The sequence below is a fragment of the Lactuca serriola genome, chromosome 2 (assembly GCF_051521515.1).
Source record: "Lactuca serriola cultivar US96UC23 chromosome 2, Lser_US96UC23_V15, whole genome shotgun sequence".
NCBI lineage: Eukaryota > Viridiplantae > Streptophyta > Magnoliopsida > Asterales > Asteraceae > Lactuca > Lactuca serriola.
Window position 1 is genome coordinate 200,653,664 of NC_136409.1, and position 17,192 is coordinate 200,670,855.

The 17,192-nt window shown below is 33.8% G+C and overlaps 1 protein-coding gene across 1 annotated transcript; it reads right to left on the minus strand.

Annotated features, from left to right (window-relative positions):
* Positions 1-45: 45 nt before the first annotated feature.
* On the minus strand, positions 46-7,525 carry LOC145090718 (uncharacterized). Its single transcript, XM_079028820.1, has 3 exons — positions 7,015-7,525; positions 6,604-6,900; positions 46-314 (listed from the first exon to the last, which is right to left on the minus strand). Exons 1-3 carry the CDS (start codon positions 7,483-7,485, stop codon positions 231-233), a joined length of 852 nt encoding a protein of 283 aa, XP_078884946.1. The 5' UTR covers positions 7,486-7,525; the 3' UTR covers positions 46-230.
* Between the last annotated feature and the right edge of the window lie 9,667 nt (positions 7,526-17,192).

Consider the following 17,192-nt stretch of genomic DNA (forward strand, 5'->3'; position numbering starts at 1 on the left):
AACTTTACAGAATTGTTTGTAGAGTTTTGCTTTTTGATAGGACTGTTGATTGAAATTTGAAGGTGTGTATTGACATTAAGAATTTATGATACAGAAATTGAATGATGGAGTTTTGATGAATCTCAATCTTGAACATATATGTATGAATTCATTGCATAAATGAGGAAACTCACAATACAGAGATAGAAACAGCAAGGTAAACTGTAAACACACTTGTTCGGCCAACTTTATCATAGGATTGAACAGAAATTACTACCAAGGGCACCAATTTGGAGTGCGGCGTTCAATGCTCCCAACGCGATCCTCCAATTTTGCTGCAAAAATCGAAATTGTAATCAATAAAACAAAATTCAACCGATTCAATTTTCTGACGGAAAAATTAAGAACTAAATTTTAGAAAATTCTGCATATCAAGCCATACAGAAAACCATCGTTTTATAACTCGAGGTACAACAATGCCTGCCTCATGTGTATTCGTAATCATTTAAGCATTTCTATAATTCTTGATAATGTCCTTCGTCATCATTATGGAGAGAAACAGAGACTTAAACAGTATAAAGTTGTCCCAAATTCTTTATATATATATATATATATATATATATATATATATATATATATATATATATATATATATATATATATATATATATATATATATATATATATATATATATATATATATGGGAAAAGTGAATATACCTGACAGCCTTATATAAGCTTAGGTACCTAACCACATCATACTACGTAATTTTGACAAGAATGGTACTCTGTTTATGTGTTTGTGTTCAAATCCGTCTTTAGGTCATTTTATGTCACTACCCATATTTTGTGCGGACACGTGTTGGGAATAGTTCCGGTTTCCCGGTCATTTTGGGTTCAAATCCGTCTTAAGATGCAATTTTTGTTTTTTAAAACAAATATATAATAAAACAAACTTTTTACATCCTATAGTGAAAATGAATATGTAAAAAATAGGAATTTAATTTTTTCTAAAAGTCATTCTTTAAATGTAAAGTTATTTTGTTCATATTTCAATTTTACTGAAAGACCTGTCGCATCTGACTCCCGCAACGCAGGGGTTCCCCACCTAGCTACCATTAAGTAAATAGAATCCAACTAGGTCGTCATCCAATTTCAACCCATCATGAAATCTGACGTTTTGACCTTAATATATGAATTACAAGCTCTATTGGAATTAAAACAAAACTGAAACCCTAATTTACCGTCTATGCCTTGGTGTTGTTACCGGTTTTAGATAGAGATCAACATTGAGACTCCAAATGGAAGAATATGAGTGTTGACATACTGCGCCACCGTCACAGGGGTAATGGGAGGGGTGACGGTAGCGCAAAAGGAGAGGGGAGAGAGTGACGTGCAGTGGCCGCCAGCAGTGTTGGGGACGCCGACGGTCTTGGGGAATTAGAAAGGACCTGGACTCTATTATTTTTGTTTGAAGGTCTCCATCATAAATTGAAAGTTAGTGATTTTTTGGATTTTTTATTTTTTATTTATAATAAATGGCTTTTCTTTTGTTATTAGTGTTAGTAGTATTAATTTGTAAATTGAGTTTGTGAGGGGAGGTTACTATTAGATTCAGAAAAACTAAAAGCATTTTATATTACAATAATTATGCATAAAATATAAATTTCGAATCTTGTATTTACATTTTTTTTCTCTTAAATAATTTTGATCTAACAATTTTATTCTTCATAATAAAAGGTATATTCACTTTTCCTTAATTATAAAAATTAAATTATTAGTATTCTATAAATTATAATTTTAGTCTTTTGTTATATTTTAAAATTACTTTTTAGTCATTTGTTTATTTATTTTTATAGTTTTTGGTTTTATTAATTATCATTTGTGGTATTATACCAAACAAAATACATTTTTTCAAACCTTGTTTTTTTTTTCTCCGTTTTTTTTATACATAATTGTTTGAATCGAAACTTTATTTTGTAATTATATGCTCATTAACGCAACATGCAGACAGACTAAGAACTAGTTGTTATAGAATTATCTAACATTATTGTTATATAAGTATATCACAATCCTTTATTAAACTTTTTAAATGCATAGTGATCTTTGTTAATTGAGATTGGTTTATTTAGAAAAAACATCATAAATGGTCCATGTGGTTTTTTCAAATCTGAAGTTTAATCTTTGTGGCTTAAAAACATTATAGATGGTCCTTATGCTTTCAAAACTTTTCACGATTGGTCCTTATTGTTAGCTCCGTTAAATTTTATTCGTTAACTGAAAGATATTTTCGTCATTTCACTACTATAAAAAAAATTTATGATGTTTTCACTTGTTTAAAAAATATAATAAATGAAATAATATGCATAGGGGTCCTCTCTCTCTCTCTCTCTCTCTCTCTCCCCCCCCCCCCCCAACACATCCACCCACCTTCTCTCACAATCCTATGAAATCAAACAAGCTGGGATGCAGACCACGGAGAAATCGAAAGCTCATCATACCTTTGAAAACTTAGAACCACCATCGATCACGGGCGACGTCACAAACCAACCACCATTAGAGAAAGAACCCACCACCACCAGTCACTTCCGCCACAACCATCGCTACCATTTGATGTGGTCACCAAGATCTTCACCACACCGAGCATCCACCACCTATTACCCTTCTCCCCACAGGTATAATTAATTCTCTCATTCCTTCTTTATCTCTTTTCTCTATATCTTTATTTCCAACCAATTCTAGGCCTCTAGGCAACAATGGGGGCACTCAATAAGTAGATTTGGTGACGATGTAGGCGTGAAGATCAGCACAAGCACCACAATGAAGAAGAACTCAAATGGACAAAGCTTTATTTTTTTAAAAAAACTCCCATTTGAAATTGATTTTAGATATATCAATGTCTGAATTGCTCTGTTATGAATCACCATCTCCATCGTATCAGGTTGTATGATGTAAAGGTGAAGACCAACAATTGTATATTTAGGGCTTTTGCTCTAAACTCGGAAATCAGGAATAAAAAGATGAAATCTTAAGAAATCTTGATACTTGTAACTTCAATAAACTCAGAAGAAGATGGCCAGTCTTTAGTGTTGACGAAAATTGGTAGGTTTAGAGGACCGAATTCAGTGTTGACCAAAAATTGGTGGGTTTAGAGGACCGATTTTGAGCTAATAAGATGAATATACTTGAAACATTTGTTGTTTGAAGATATTTAGCTGATTTTCCAGGCGATAAGATATTTATGTTTGAATGAATTGTTGAGAACGATTTGTTGATTTGTTGAAGATAATGGCTTTAGAGGACTTGAATGATTTGATTTTTCTCTATCATTGCTATAAAGAACCAGTGGAAATACAACCCATGAAAGAGCAATATCGGGTGCATTCACTTTTGTTGCTGGAAGATTCGCTCCTCATTTGGAGATTAGAGATATCATATAAATTCAAATGAAGAAAAAAAAAACCCAAATGGAAAAAAGAAGAGACCGCATATAAATTCAGAGTAGAAATCATCCTTTCTGTTGGTCAAATGCTTCTTCGAATTTACTTTTCATGTCATTATTGTTTGCTACCATAGATGTTAGCTTCGATCGACGAAAAGGAGAGAATATAGTAGATGAGGAAAAAGTGAAGTAGAAGTGTAGGTATGTGTGTGAATTCGAGAGAGACCCTTTATATATTATTTCACTATGTGTGAGACCCGTGTATTACACGAGTTTATTTAAAAAAAATTAAATATTAAATTAAAGTGTAAACATAAAATATTTTGTAATGTACAACTTTTAAAATAAGAAAGGAATAAAACATATTTATTGCAATTTAATATCATATATGATATTTAATACTTTAAATATATAAGTATATGATTTTAATTTTAAAAACTGAAGCAAATAAAAAATTGACAAGTGGATAATATTTATTTCAAAAATACCACAAAATGACAAATGTCAAAACTCATGAGAGATTGACATATGGCAAAAAAACCTTCATTTATTAAGGAGGATTTTTTTACATATTATTTCATTTTTTTTAATAAGTGAGAACATCGTAAATGGTCCATGTGGCAGTGAAATGATGAAAACGCCCTTCAGTTAACATAAAGAACTTAACGGAGTTAATAATAAGGATCAATTGTCAAAAGTTTTGAAAACATATGGACCATCTATGATGTTTTTAAACCACGAGGACTAAACTTCAATTATGAGGAAACCACATGTACCATTTATGATGTTTTTTCATTCATTTATTTATGATATTTTTTAGGTTATTATAGTTTCTTATGACAAATAAATATTTTCAAGTGTTTGAATATAATAAAATAAAAAAATGTTTATTGATTTAAATAAAAAAATTATAATATTTTTTTTCTTTATTATTATGATTCTTCATTATTTGGATAAAATCGAATTGTCCAATTGGACAAATTGGATTGGACTATTTGGTTCGAATATTCAGATTTTTGGATTGGTTTTCATCAAAACCGAATTACTATTTTGGATTTCGGATTGGTTTTGGTTTATAAAATATGAACCGAATAATCCAAAAAAACCGAATAACAATTTATAATTTATTTATTTTTAATATAAGTATAACTATTTATTAATTTTATAATTTGTTTTTTCAAATAAGTTCATAAAGTTTTATCTAATAAAAAACATTAATATGTATTTTTTCTGAAAAGTTTTTTATCTATTAAATATTAAACTATAATATACATTCTTAGCAGTTTATAAATTTTAAATCACAATTAATGTTTTTTTTCTTCTTCCATAAGAATTGGATAATATTATAATTATATGTCATTTTAAAATGTTTTAGTTTTTGAAAACCGAATTATAAAAACCGATCCAACCGAATTGTAATTGGATCAGATCGGATCGGATTTGAATTTAGTTTGGATTATTCGGATTCATATGTTGAAAACCAAAATCAATTTGAATTTACTTAATTGGATCGGATCGAACCAATCCGTCCAAACGAACACCCCTACTTATTATATTTGAAATTGTTTATTATATTCAACTACTAATTTATCATTTTAACATTATTTTAACCTTAAAAAACAAAATGGATTGTAACCTTGGATTTTAGTTTTTCTTAACCAATGACTTACACACCAATTTATTCTTAACCTTATCAATATTGGTCATTTATAAATGCATAAATACTAAAAATAATTTATCAAAAATTTTTGTTTGGTACCCCATAACCGTTAACTTTATTTTTTATTTTTTGTTTTTAATTTTAGTATTGCATAAGGTAATTGAGTTTTTCATAAAAAAAAACAAGAGAAATTTTTTTCATTAAGAAATAAATAATAAATTAATAAAATTCGTCAAATTGGATTCAACGTGGACACATTGACAACCCGTGAATATATGTATACGAGTAAACTTCATAAATGGTCGATGTGCTTTTTAAAAATCTGAGATATGGTGTGTTCGGCTAAATTAGTTGATAGCCACTTTAAGCTTGAACAAATTATTGGTCATTTATATGCATAAATACTAAAAATAATTTATCAAAATTTTTTGTTTGGTACCCCATAACCGTTAACTTTATTTTTTATTTTTTATTTTTTGTTTTTATTTTTAATAAACCAGATTTTAGTATTGCATAAGGTAATTGAGTTTTTCACTAGGGATGGCAAAAATCCCCATACCCAATGGGGAACCCGAAACCCGCACCCGTTTTGACTGGGGAATCCCCAGGTTGACCGGGGATGAGGAATACCCGAATAAAAAAAGTGGGGATGGGGATGGGGATGGGGATACCCTTAATCCCCGACCCTGGACCCGTCCCCAACATATATTAATATATAAAAATAATACATAACATATATTTTTAGTATAGTTTATAATACATAAAATTTGAGCTAAGTAACCTAACTCATTAGTAATTACTTGGTTGAAATTATACTTTTTGCTTTTTCTTTTATCTAATTTAAACTCATATATATATATATATATATATATATATATATATATATATATATATATATATATATATATATATATATATATTTTTCTCTTTGGTTGATCTATTTTACCTTAAATATCAATCTGATAATTTTTTTACTTGATTTTTGATGTATGTATTTAAATTTGGTAGAAAATTTATTTATATTTTTTCTGCAATTTATGGATACTTATATATTTTATAAAATCTTTAAACTTATGCTGGTAAAATTGAAATATAGAGTTTTTTCTTACGTAAAAGTTTGCATGTTAAAAGAGAAAAAAATCTCCGTTTCCCCGTTGGGGGTGGGGATGGGGGTTTATTTATATTCCCCGATGGGGATAGAGATGGGGATTGGAATGACGATTCGGGGATGGGGATGGGGATTGGGGTCCCCTGTGTTCCCCGCCCCCGTTGCCATCTCTATTTTTCACAAAAAACAAGAGAAATTTTTTTCGTTAAGAAATAAATAATAAATTAATAAAATTCGCCAAATTGGATTCCTCGTGGACACATTGACAATCCGTGAATATATGTATACGAGTAAACTTCATAAATGGTCGATGTGCTTTCTAAAAATCTGCGATATGGTGTGTTCCGCTAAATTAGTTGATAGCCAATTAGCTAATAGCAGCAATATAGAATTAATCTAAGTTATAGAACTTACTCGATATGGGACAATTGCATTATTAGGTGCAGCAACGTGCTGATGCTGAACTGGAGGAGGTTGTGGATAGTGGTATGAGTAATTGCTTTGGATAATCACTGTATGGTTAGCACTCGGGGAACCTGGACTCCAGGAATGAGAGTGGTGAAGTTGAGGTGGCCTATGGCTATTATATGGAACTGGAACCGTGGGTAACCATGGATTCCATGTCAGCTGGTTGTTACTCATAGCCATAGGTGGTCTACCTGGATTTGAATTTGTTTCATTTGGTCTAGACTTTGCCCCCATGGATCTTTGCTGCATGTGACACAAACAATTCGTCAATGTGAAGTCATTTAATTTGTAGGTATATATGTGATATTTTGTATCGAAAACTTCAAAAGCAACATGGATTATATCTTAAATACGTACCTCATTTAATTTTGACTTGGTCATTGCTTCAAGCAATGAATAATTGTCTACAAATCGACACAAACCATCGTGCATGTGCTTAGGTATCTGCGTTCTGTAGCAATCGAGGCAAATACAGAAAGAGTAGCCTCCATTTGGATCTTCCAAACACCCGACACATGTTAAATATGTAGATGTGATGAACTTATTACATTTGTCACAAAATGGTCTTCCGCTCTTTACTATATAATAGACTGTCATCACTTCAAAAAAATCAAGGGTACCATTCTTGTCACGATCCATTTGGTCGAAGAAGGACGAATTTGTCATTTGGCCACAACCTTCGTCTCTTATGAACTCCAAGAACTCTCTTCGATCTATCTTTCCATCACCATCATTGTCCATCGAATCAAAGAAGCCATGAGCCAATTTTTTAACATGGTCTGAACTTGCTTCGTAATAAGCCTTGGCCATCATGGAAACTTCTTCCATTGTATTGTATGATCCCCTTTCCTTTTGCTTTTGATCTTTGATCATGGGCATATATGGTTCACATATTTTAAAACCTTTGCCAATTGGGCATTAATTATTTAGAATGGGAGTTGACTTTGGATTGCAAAGACTTTTGGTCGTTAAATTTTAGCATTTTTTTAGTTAGTTGTATAATTTAGCAAAAAAGAAAAAAATTGATTGACCATATATTTAGATTCTTGATAATATTATATAAATTGCACTTTCATTTAATTACTAGTCAGATTAAGAAACATAACTCAATGTATGCTAATAAAAGTCGATCATATATCTATTTTTCTTAATTAAATAGTTTTGTAAAAACGATCTCAAAAACAGATTAATTAAATTTATTGGAAAATAACCGGACAGAATATGAAACGAGTGTTGAAATTCAAAATGATTATTTTGCTCATATAGTTATTATATTCTTGTATAGTTTAGGCTCAGTTGTCTTTTATGTGTATTCCTAGTTAACTCTTTATTTGGCCAATTGGCTTTGTATTGTATATATCTGTGATTTATGCTAATGATGAGTTCATGGGAAAATACCTAAAGTAATTAATATGGTATTAGAGCGTTCTTTCCTCTTCGACCTAATCAATCTAGCCTCCCATTAGTCCCATATCTCTCATACTGCATATATATTGCGGATCTTTTTTGACTATTTCAATCGTTACTCACTATCTACTTCTCCTGATCGTATCTCCATGGCTGAAACCGCAACCATGCATGCATCACCACCAATAACAAGTCCTACACGACCGCTAATATAAAGGCACCAGGGGGACAAAAAATGACGAGGACGTACGATAAGAGAAAGACAAAGGGACTACTGGTGGTTCTGGTTCAATAATTCTATCAAATATCCCCGTGAGATAGTTTTGGATGCATTGATATATAGCTAATACTAGCAACTCAAACACATCCTTACAACACAATTTTATTTCACATCACAATCACCTCTCTCTCTTTCTCTCTCACGCAATTTTATTTATTACCTTGGTTATTCTTTTTCTGTTGGTCGATATCTTGTTCATAACTGTACCATATAGTGCATCTTTTTCCCCATATTGTGGTAGAAGCTTGTTTTTAGATATTGAAGATGGATGCTTGAAATTTGTAGGAAAGATTCTGTTAACATCCGAAGTTTGGTAAGGCAAATTAGGAGAACCGATGATGCCCACTAAAAACCAAGGACGTATATCAATTACATTTCCACTGGTTAACAGTACTTCCAAATAACTGGATACAGACCCGGCCCAAGGTCATGAGTCATGACAGTAGTTACTTAATTCGTTGGATATATAATTAAAATTTTCTCATTGATCCCCAAGAATAATTGCAAAACCATTTGACTCTTCAACCATTCTAATATATAAAAGATTAGTCAATCAAATAATAGATAGTAAAACGATCGGTTTGAAAATAAATAAATTGCTAGTTGTAGAATATTATTCTTGTGACTTAAACCTAACAAAAATAAAATCAACACTATATAAGAATGAGGGTTCGACTCATTTTGCTCCCTTTCGACAAAATAAATTAACCTAAGGTTAAAATCAACAAGTGTTTTATCTAGATTTTTTTTTCCATTTATGTATCATGGACCAAGAGGTCACTACAAAAAAATTTCATTTAATAACACACAAAAAATGCCAATAAAAACTCCAAAAAATGTCACTAAAAGCTTCTCAAAAAATGAGCGACACACATAAAAAGTGTCATTAGAAATGCTCCCACTAAAACATTTTAGTGACACTTTTTGCTTTTGACGTTGTAGTTTTTAGGTATTTCATGGTACCTTTTTATTTGTTACGATAGAAGAAAAGTTATTTGTGACACGTATTTTGTGTGCCTGGATGTTCATTAGATTAAAGAACTTAGGTTATTTTTAGTTACCCTTTTTAAGATTTTAGTGGCATTTTCTATTTGCCACAATACACAAAAAAATTATATTATGTGGCACATTTTATGCAAGTAAATACTCATGAGATTCTATAAACTAGGCTACATATATCTATATAGATTTTTATCTATAATATAAATAAAAATAAATAATTAAATTGTAGCATGCTAAAAATAATAAAAATTTCATCAATTAGATGGAAGAAACAACATTTTCTTTTTTATTTCGATGGAATAAACCATTCCATTCCTTCAACAATTCATGTAACATTCAAGTTTTGGTAAGTTTCCTTTTAGCCCTTTGATGAAAATTGTTGACCTTTTGGTCCTTGGCTAGTACGCGGGGCGTACTCTATGAGTACACTTAGTGTTATAGCCCATTCTTGATCGCGAGGTGTACGTGGAGTATGCATGGCATACGTGGTGCAAGGGCAAACCCTAATTTTTAGGGTTTGCACCATATTTAAGCATTATGATAGAACCTCTTGTACATGTTTGGCCAACCTGCATCTCCCTTTACGAAACCCTAAGCGCATTTGGTGAGATTTGAGCTTGAAAGTGTGTTTGTTGGTGTCTTGTAGTAAAGAAGAAGAAGAGGAACACTTGAAGGGATAACTTGAACTTGTAGATCCAGAGTTACCTTAACATTTGCAAGCCTTTTGAGGTAAAAAGCTCCCACCTTGATGGTCATTTATGCTAGATCTAGTTCATGGTGTTATTTATGCACTTTTGAGTATTTTGTGTTAAAGTTGAGCTTTTGATCTACTCCAGAAGCAATGTATGCTAGATCTTAACGCCATTTAGGCCCCATGTTCATAAAAATGCAAACTTTATGGAGTATATTGGTCCATGCAAGCATTAAGATCTTTATGAAGCTCATTTTTGAGCTTTGAGTCCCATTAAGCCTTGCATGAGTGTAAAGTTGTCAACTTTACATTATAAGTAACCCTTAGGAACCAGATCTGAGAGTTTGGAAAAAGGTCTTAATTGTTTAAGTGCTTAATGAAGAAGACTAGTGGTCAGGGGAGTACGTTGGGCGTACGAGCTGAGTACGCCCCGCGTACTCAGCAGATGGGCATTTGGGCTTGATAATTCTCAGTTTTGGGCCATAGTTTGGGTATTTTAAGTTTGGGCCTTGTTGGGCCATTAGACTTATCTTTTAGACTTTTGATTAGTATGTTGGGCTTCCTTGGATTTAGGCCCATGATGGGTTTTGGGATCAATTTGGAAGATTAAGCCATAATTGGGCTTTGAGTTGCCATTTAGGATATGGGCCTTTTGAGTAGTTGAGTTGGGCCTTGGCTTTAGGCCAAGTTATAAAAAGGGTAAAATGGTCTTTTACTCTGGTTATGGGCTAAGTAGCTTAGATTCTTGGTTATGGGTCGAGATGCAATTAATAATTTGATATTATTTTGATGATGATAGCGTGGGGATTTTTCAGACCAGCAGACAAAGATTCATTTGAGTGTTCAACAGCTAGAGGTGAGTTTCCTCACTATGTCTAGCGGGTCGAAGGCACCTGTGACAACCCGAAATTTCTATTCTGTACAACATTTCAATTCAATAGAAGTCAGAACAGTTTCTGCTAACTTTCAAGCTTTCTGGAATAAGTTTGAGTCATTTTAAGTTAGTACTTCGGGAGATACCAGGAGAGAGGATGCCCTAGGGTTTATTGTGCAACAATAGAGTTCCAAAAACTCCAAGAGTTTGGATTTTACGGCCCAAATGGTATTTGGACTATAAAGCCTAGTGACTATATAAATGGCACTTAACCATTTTTCACACTTTTTCACCATTTCAAGCTAGAACTCAAATCCTCTCAAGTAGCATCCGACTTTTCCTCCTTGATCTTTAACTTGTAAGTGTTTCTAGCCTTATTAAGTTGATATATTACTTAATCTAGTGATTTAACACACTTCCATCCGTGAAATCATTCCAAAAGGTTAGATCTTCAAGTTTCACCAAGAACACCAAGAACACACACTAGTGTTCTTGGGCTTTTAGCACCTTTTCAAGCCTCTATCTTGTAAGTACTTCTGTCCTAGAGTATCTTAAGTGTAACATCCGGATTCCCAGGTATTATATTTTGTTCTTTTATTTTGGGTGTTGTGAGGAGACTCGACGAGTTGGCGTCTAAACTCGCCGAGTATGGTCGCGAAGTCGTATGCAAGTTCACGATTGGACTCGGCGAGTCCACGCTGTTTAATGAAACCCTAATTTCCAGGGTTTGAGACCTATTTAAAGGCCCTTAGGGCCGTCATTTACGGCCAGCAACCCCCAGATAGAAACCCTAAGAGATCTAGAGCGTTTGTGAGGAAGGAAAGGCCATTCTTGATCCTTTTGTGGGTGTTTTTGCAAGAAGGAAGTGACCAAGGCAAGAGGAGGCTGAAGGAGGTGCAATTTTGGTTGTTTTTGAGCCCATAGAGATTGTATTGAGGTATTATTCTCGGACCTTCTTCAGTTTTTGGTGTTGATTCTTAGTGTTAGGGTTTTCTAACCCTTTTAGAGGTTGATTAAGGGGAGCATTTGGTCCCTTCTCGAGTTTTTGTTCTGGATCTGGACCCAAATGTAACGCCCACAAATCCGGGCTAGTCAATTTAAAGGAAATAGGGGTCGAAAACGACTTTTCGACAAAAGATTATTTAGAATAAATAATCTTAACCAAGTTCTGGAATATGTCTCAAGGTTTCCGTACATATAAAGAACGTCGAAATCCGAGTTATAACGAAGAAGTTATGGCCCGTCGAAGTTTTACGGCAAAACCGGCACGGCACCGGGAAGCGTAAATAGTGAATTTACGATAGAGCGAGATTTAGCCTTAGCAATCTAAACGAGAGTTGTAGAATATGTTAAACTAAGAACACCGATAAAAAGAACGCCCAAATCTGACTTCGTATGAAGAAGTTATGATTTTTCGAAGTTTCGGACTAGCAGTGTACAACCCGAAATTTGAATATTAGATCGAGGGGTTTTTAGCCGACATGACCTCAACGAGAATCAAAGATCTAGTTAAGAGTAGCGTAACGAGAAAAAGATGGGCGAAAACGGATGTCGGATGAAGAAGTTATGAGGATTTAACGGACCAATCCTGTCCCGGCCTGTTAATAATATAAAATTTAAAATCGAGCCAAAATTAGCCGACAAAGTCTAAATGAAAGTTGTAGAGTAAGTTCCCACCTTCGCGTGGATATAAAGAACGTCGAAAATGGAGCTCGTATGAGAAAGTTACGAATTTTTAAAGCTGAAACATGAATCTACGACGTATGTTGCGAGGTTGATGACGTGGCTGCATCTGGGCCGCCCATCGCTGATGAAGGAACGCACTTCGGATCTTGACACGTCGCCCTTAGCATACGCCCCGCGTCCGAGGTCTTTACGCCCCGCGTACCCTCGCCTTACCTCTTCCGATGTTGCGAGCCAGCTGGTGCGAAGCTGGCACCCTTATCCGAGACTACGCCCAGCGTAGCTGCTGGACGCGCCGCGTAGTCCGAGGCTGCTGGGGCTATAAATAGCATGCGAGCCATTCCGAGTTTTTCACTCCAAATCCACTTCTTTCTCTCACTAGTTTCTCTCTCTAGCTCATCTAAACCCCCTAAACCCTAGAAAAACCCCTCAGCACCCTAGGGAAGCCCCGAGGCTCCCGGAGTCCTGAGAAAAAGGAGTTTTTCGGTTTCGAAACACTGCTCCAATTAAGTTCCGGTTTTCGATAAAATTCGTTGTAAGTGTGCTACGCTTATGCAATTTTTAACATAGCTTTCAAATAATTATAGAAATGTTATTAGGTCCTTAAAATAATTATTTGGGCTATTATTATGAGTTATATCGAGTATTATTAACGCTTAATAATACCCGGACTAATTAATTTGTCACGGTTATCGTTAAACTAAACCCTAGTGGTATCGATACTAGGTTTTATGGAAGGAATATTGTTTTGAGAGTATCGAAGCGCTGTCCGAGTGCTGAGTCACCACCGAATCAGGTGAGTGCATAGTTACTTTCAACTTACACATAGATATGAAGTATTTTATATAAATTACGTGCTGTGTGTGTATATTATCTGTATACTTGCTATCTATGCTGGATGAACGTTTTATACATGTTTTCAATGATTTAAACTGTATATGTATTTTATATCTACAAAATGTGTTGGGTAAAACATGGGTAGATGTAATAGTTGCTGTGTGACAAAATAAAATAATGAGAGGCCTCGTTATAGCTGTTCTTGATGATCTAGTCATCTAGCGGAGTATAGATGACGACCACAGACTATTCTAGACAGTCCAGTGGAACACTAGCAGGCTCGCAACCTGTAGGTGTTTATTCGAACTGTGTGTTTATTCGAACTGTGTGAACTGTGTGCTCACCAGGTATACTCCATCCCAATGATAGTCCTTTGACTAGGTCCCTTGTGTTAGATGTTTTAGGGACGTAATGTGAGGATAACGGGAATGGGTAATTGGGTTGATTGTTTGATGTTTAAAAATAATAATTATATTATTGTGGGTTGAAAACCTTATATGCTCACCAGGTTTCCCAACCTGACTCACTCAGTTTATTTATATCACAGGTGTTGATATGAAGTGACATTACACTGAGAGATTTAAAGAGATGTAGATCACTAGTGTAAATAATTGTAAGTTCTGTTTATGCTTATGTTTCTATATTAACGATGACATCCCAAACGTTTTAAAATGAAATAAATACGTTTCTTCGAAAATGTTTTAATAACGTATTTACCATGTTTTTCTGGGAACAAATTCCGCAACATTTTTATAAAATGAAGTACTCTGATTTTTATAAAGCATAAACAAAATCGGTCTTTTCTAGCCGTGATTTTGGGGATGTCACAGTTGGTATCAGAGCATTAGTTTAAGCGAACTAGGAATATGGATTTATTTCTAGACTTAAACTTAGAATGCTAAGCGATGATTGTGAGGTGTGAGCACTAGATTATTTTAGGGATTGTGCCTAGAATGCTTTTATGTGCTAAATGCTTGTGCCTGATATTGTTAGGGTGCAAAGTCATGCTTGGATGTATTGTTTTAGGCTTTCCTCATTGTATGTGTAAATGGGTTGAGTCTTTTCCTATAAATAGGAAGTGAGTGACTCCCATTTTGTAAGGAATCATTTGGAGTGTTAGACTAGAGAGAGAAACTTTGTACAAACCCATTTGTATATTCTTTCTAGATCTAATAAGAGCTTACAAAGAATTATTTACTCCTTGTGTTCTTGAATTTGTATGATGAATCACTAGATCTTTTCTAATTCCGCACATGCCATCATAATCAACACCACTACAATTGGTATCAGAGCGGGTGTTCTTGATTTTCATCAAGAATTGATCCTTGATGGCTATTTTGATTTGGTGATTCTTTTTGTTCATTGATCTTCTTGTTTAGAGAGTGTTTTTGTGTTCTAGAAGTCGAATTTTTCTTTGATTTGATCCATAATTCGACTTTCTCTCTCTAGAATACTTGTTTGTATCACTTTATCTCTCTAGAAAACCCATTCATAATCACTTTCTCTCTCTAGAAAATTTCAAGTTCTTGTAATCATGGAGAAATGGATGATACGTAGTGAAGATGTTCAAAGTGAATGCTCATTTGAATATCTTCTTTATAGCTTAACTGTTGGATTGAAAAGTGAATATGATATTGTTGTAAATGGAGAAAAGAATGAAGGTGGAGAATTAATTAGTTGTCCAATTTTTCGAACCAAACATTTGTTTGATCGTTTGGTTACAACATATCAAAAGAGACGAAGAAATAGAAGAGATGGAGAAGTCATAAAAGGAATTTCTCGTGCTGAATGCAAATATGGAAGAAATAAACTTGAATTTTATGCAGATTATCGTGAAGCTCGGGATGGTGTTCTTGATGATGATGATGTTCAAGAAAAAGGAGTTCAATGTGATGTTCTTGATGTTCAAGAAAAAGGAGTTCAAGTTGATTTTCATGATGAAAAAGTTTTTTGCTCAATTGGAGTTCAAACCGATGATGTTTTGTGTTCTTGTGATTCGTTTAAAGGAATGATTCCTTATCGGAAGCCGGTGGTTCAAGAAAATCACAAATATCAAACTCCAAAAGATTTGATTCAAACTCAAAATGTTCATGTTGTTGAAAGTGGGTTTGTTCATGAAGTCAAGTCTTCAAGATGCAAAAAGATGAGAAAGAAAAAGAAGAAGAAGATGAATCGGAAGAACAAGCGGGTTTACTCACAAAAATCGTCATATGTTGTGAAGCCGAAATCCGTGAAACAAAGTTGGGTTCCAAAGCAACAATCTCCAAGTGTTGAATTGAATTTGAAGTCAAGACCCAAATGTGTTGGTGGTTCTTTTGAAGATGTTCTTGGATCGTTGAAGAACACGAAGAACGAGTTGTACATCTCGCATGGTGGGTGGTACAATGTTCGATTTGGAGATTTTCTCATTCCGACAAAAGAACCAAGATCTTCCAAATTTGATTCGTTCGTTGAAAACGGATCTCGATTCGTCAAAAAGGTATCACAAATTTTCAAATGGATTCCAAAACATCCATGATTTCGATTCGTGCTTTGCATTTTTCATTTTTGATCGATTTGCCTCATTGGATCAAATCTGTTTCAACCCCATTGATTGATCCAATTATTTTTGTTTAGATCAAAATCAAACCAAAATTAAAATGAATTACTTACTGTTTGTTTCCTTAATGAAGCCCAATGTTTTTGTTTTTGATGATCCAAATGAATGGATCGTTTACTATTCACAAACACTATTGAGCCCATACACTTCTTTTAACCAGATTGATTAAGTCCATTCACCATAATCAGATCGATTCTTTCTAAATCACTATTCATCAAGCTTGCGTCATATTTTTTTTTCGATCGATGTTCTTGAGATTCAAACATCGTTTCTTTGTTTCTTATAATCGATTAGTAATCCTTGGGTATAAGAACTTGTGAATCGATTTTATTTGATATCATCAATCTCAAAAGTCGATAATGAGCAAGTTACTGTCGATCATTTTTTTATGAAATCGATTTTGTTGACTTGATTGACATTTTGAAGTCAAAATCAACTATCTTGATAAATTGAACATATGAAGGATGATTGACGATAGTCGATGTATTTTTTGGAGTCAATCGATGTTAGTATATTGAGGATCGAGTGGGAGTAGATGGAAGAAAAGAAGTTTGAACGAAGGGCAGTTGGATTTCAATTTTGGAGTCGTGTTCATCGATTAAAAATGAACTGGAAAGATTTTTGGAGTTGCGAATCAAAGTTCAGGAACGAAATTGGAACTCTAATGAAATCGATAGATTTTGAGTCGATATAGATTTCGATGGTTCGATTGTCACAGAACGATATGTCGATTTCTGATTTGTGTTTTCGAATTGGAGTCTAGATTCGATTTTGGATGTTGATAATCAGGTTTGAGATGATATCGATCTATGATATTGACGTCGTTTTTGATCGATTGTCAAGGATTGATTATGCGAAGTAAAAGCTTGATGATGAACTTTGAATCGATGGTAATTTCGCATATTTGAGAATCGATTGTTTGTGAAATCGAGTTCGCATATGGATGAATGTTATTGGAAATAAATTTCATGAATCGAATAATTTGATATGACGAACTCGGTAACTGATAACGAAAAGAACGAACTGGGAGATGTCGACAATTGACGATTGCAGATTTTGTGATTTTGGGTTTACTTGGAGTCGATTTTGAGAATTGGGGAGTACTGTTCGCAAATTTGGGGTTGATCTTGACTGAAACGCGAAGGTTGTTACTAAGAATCAA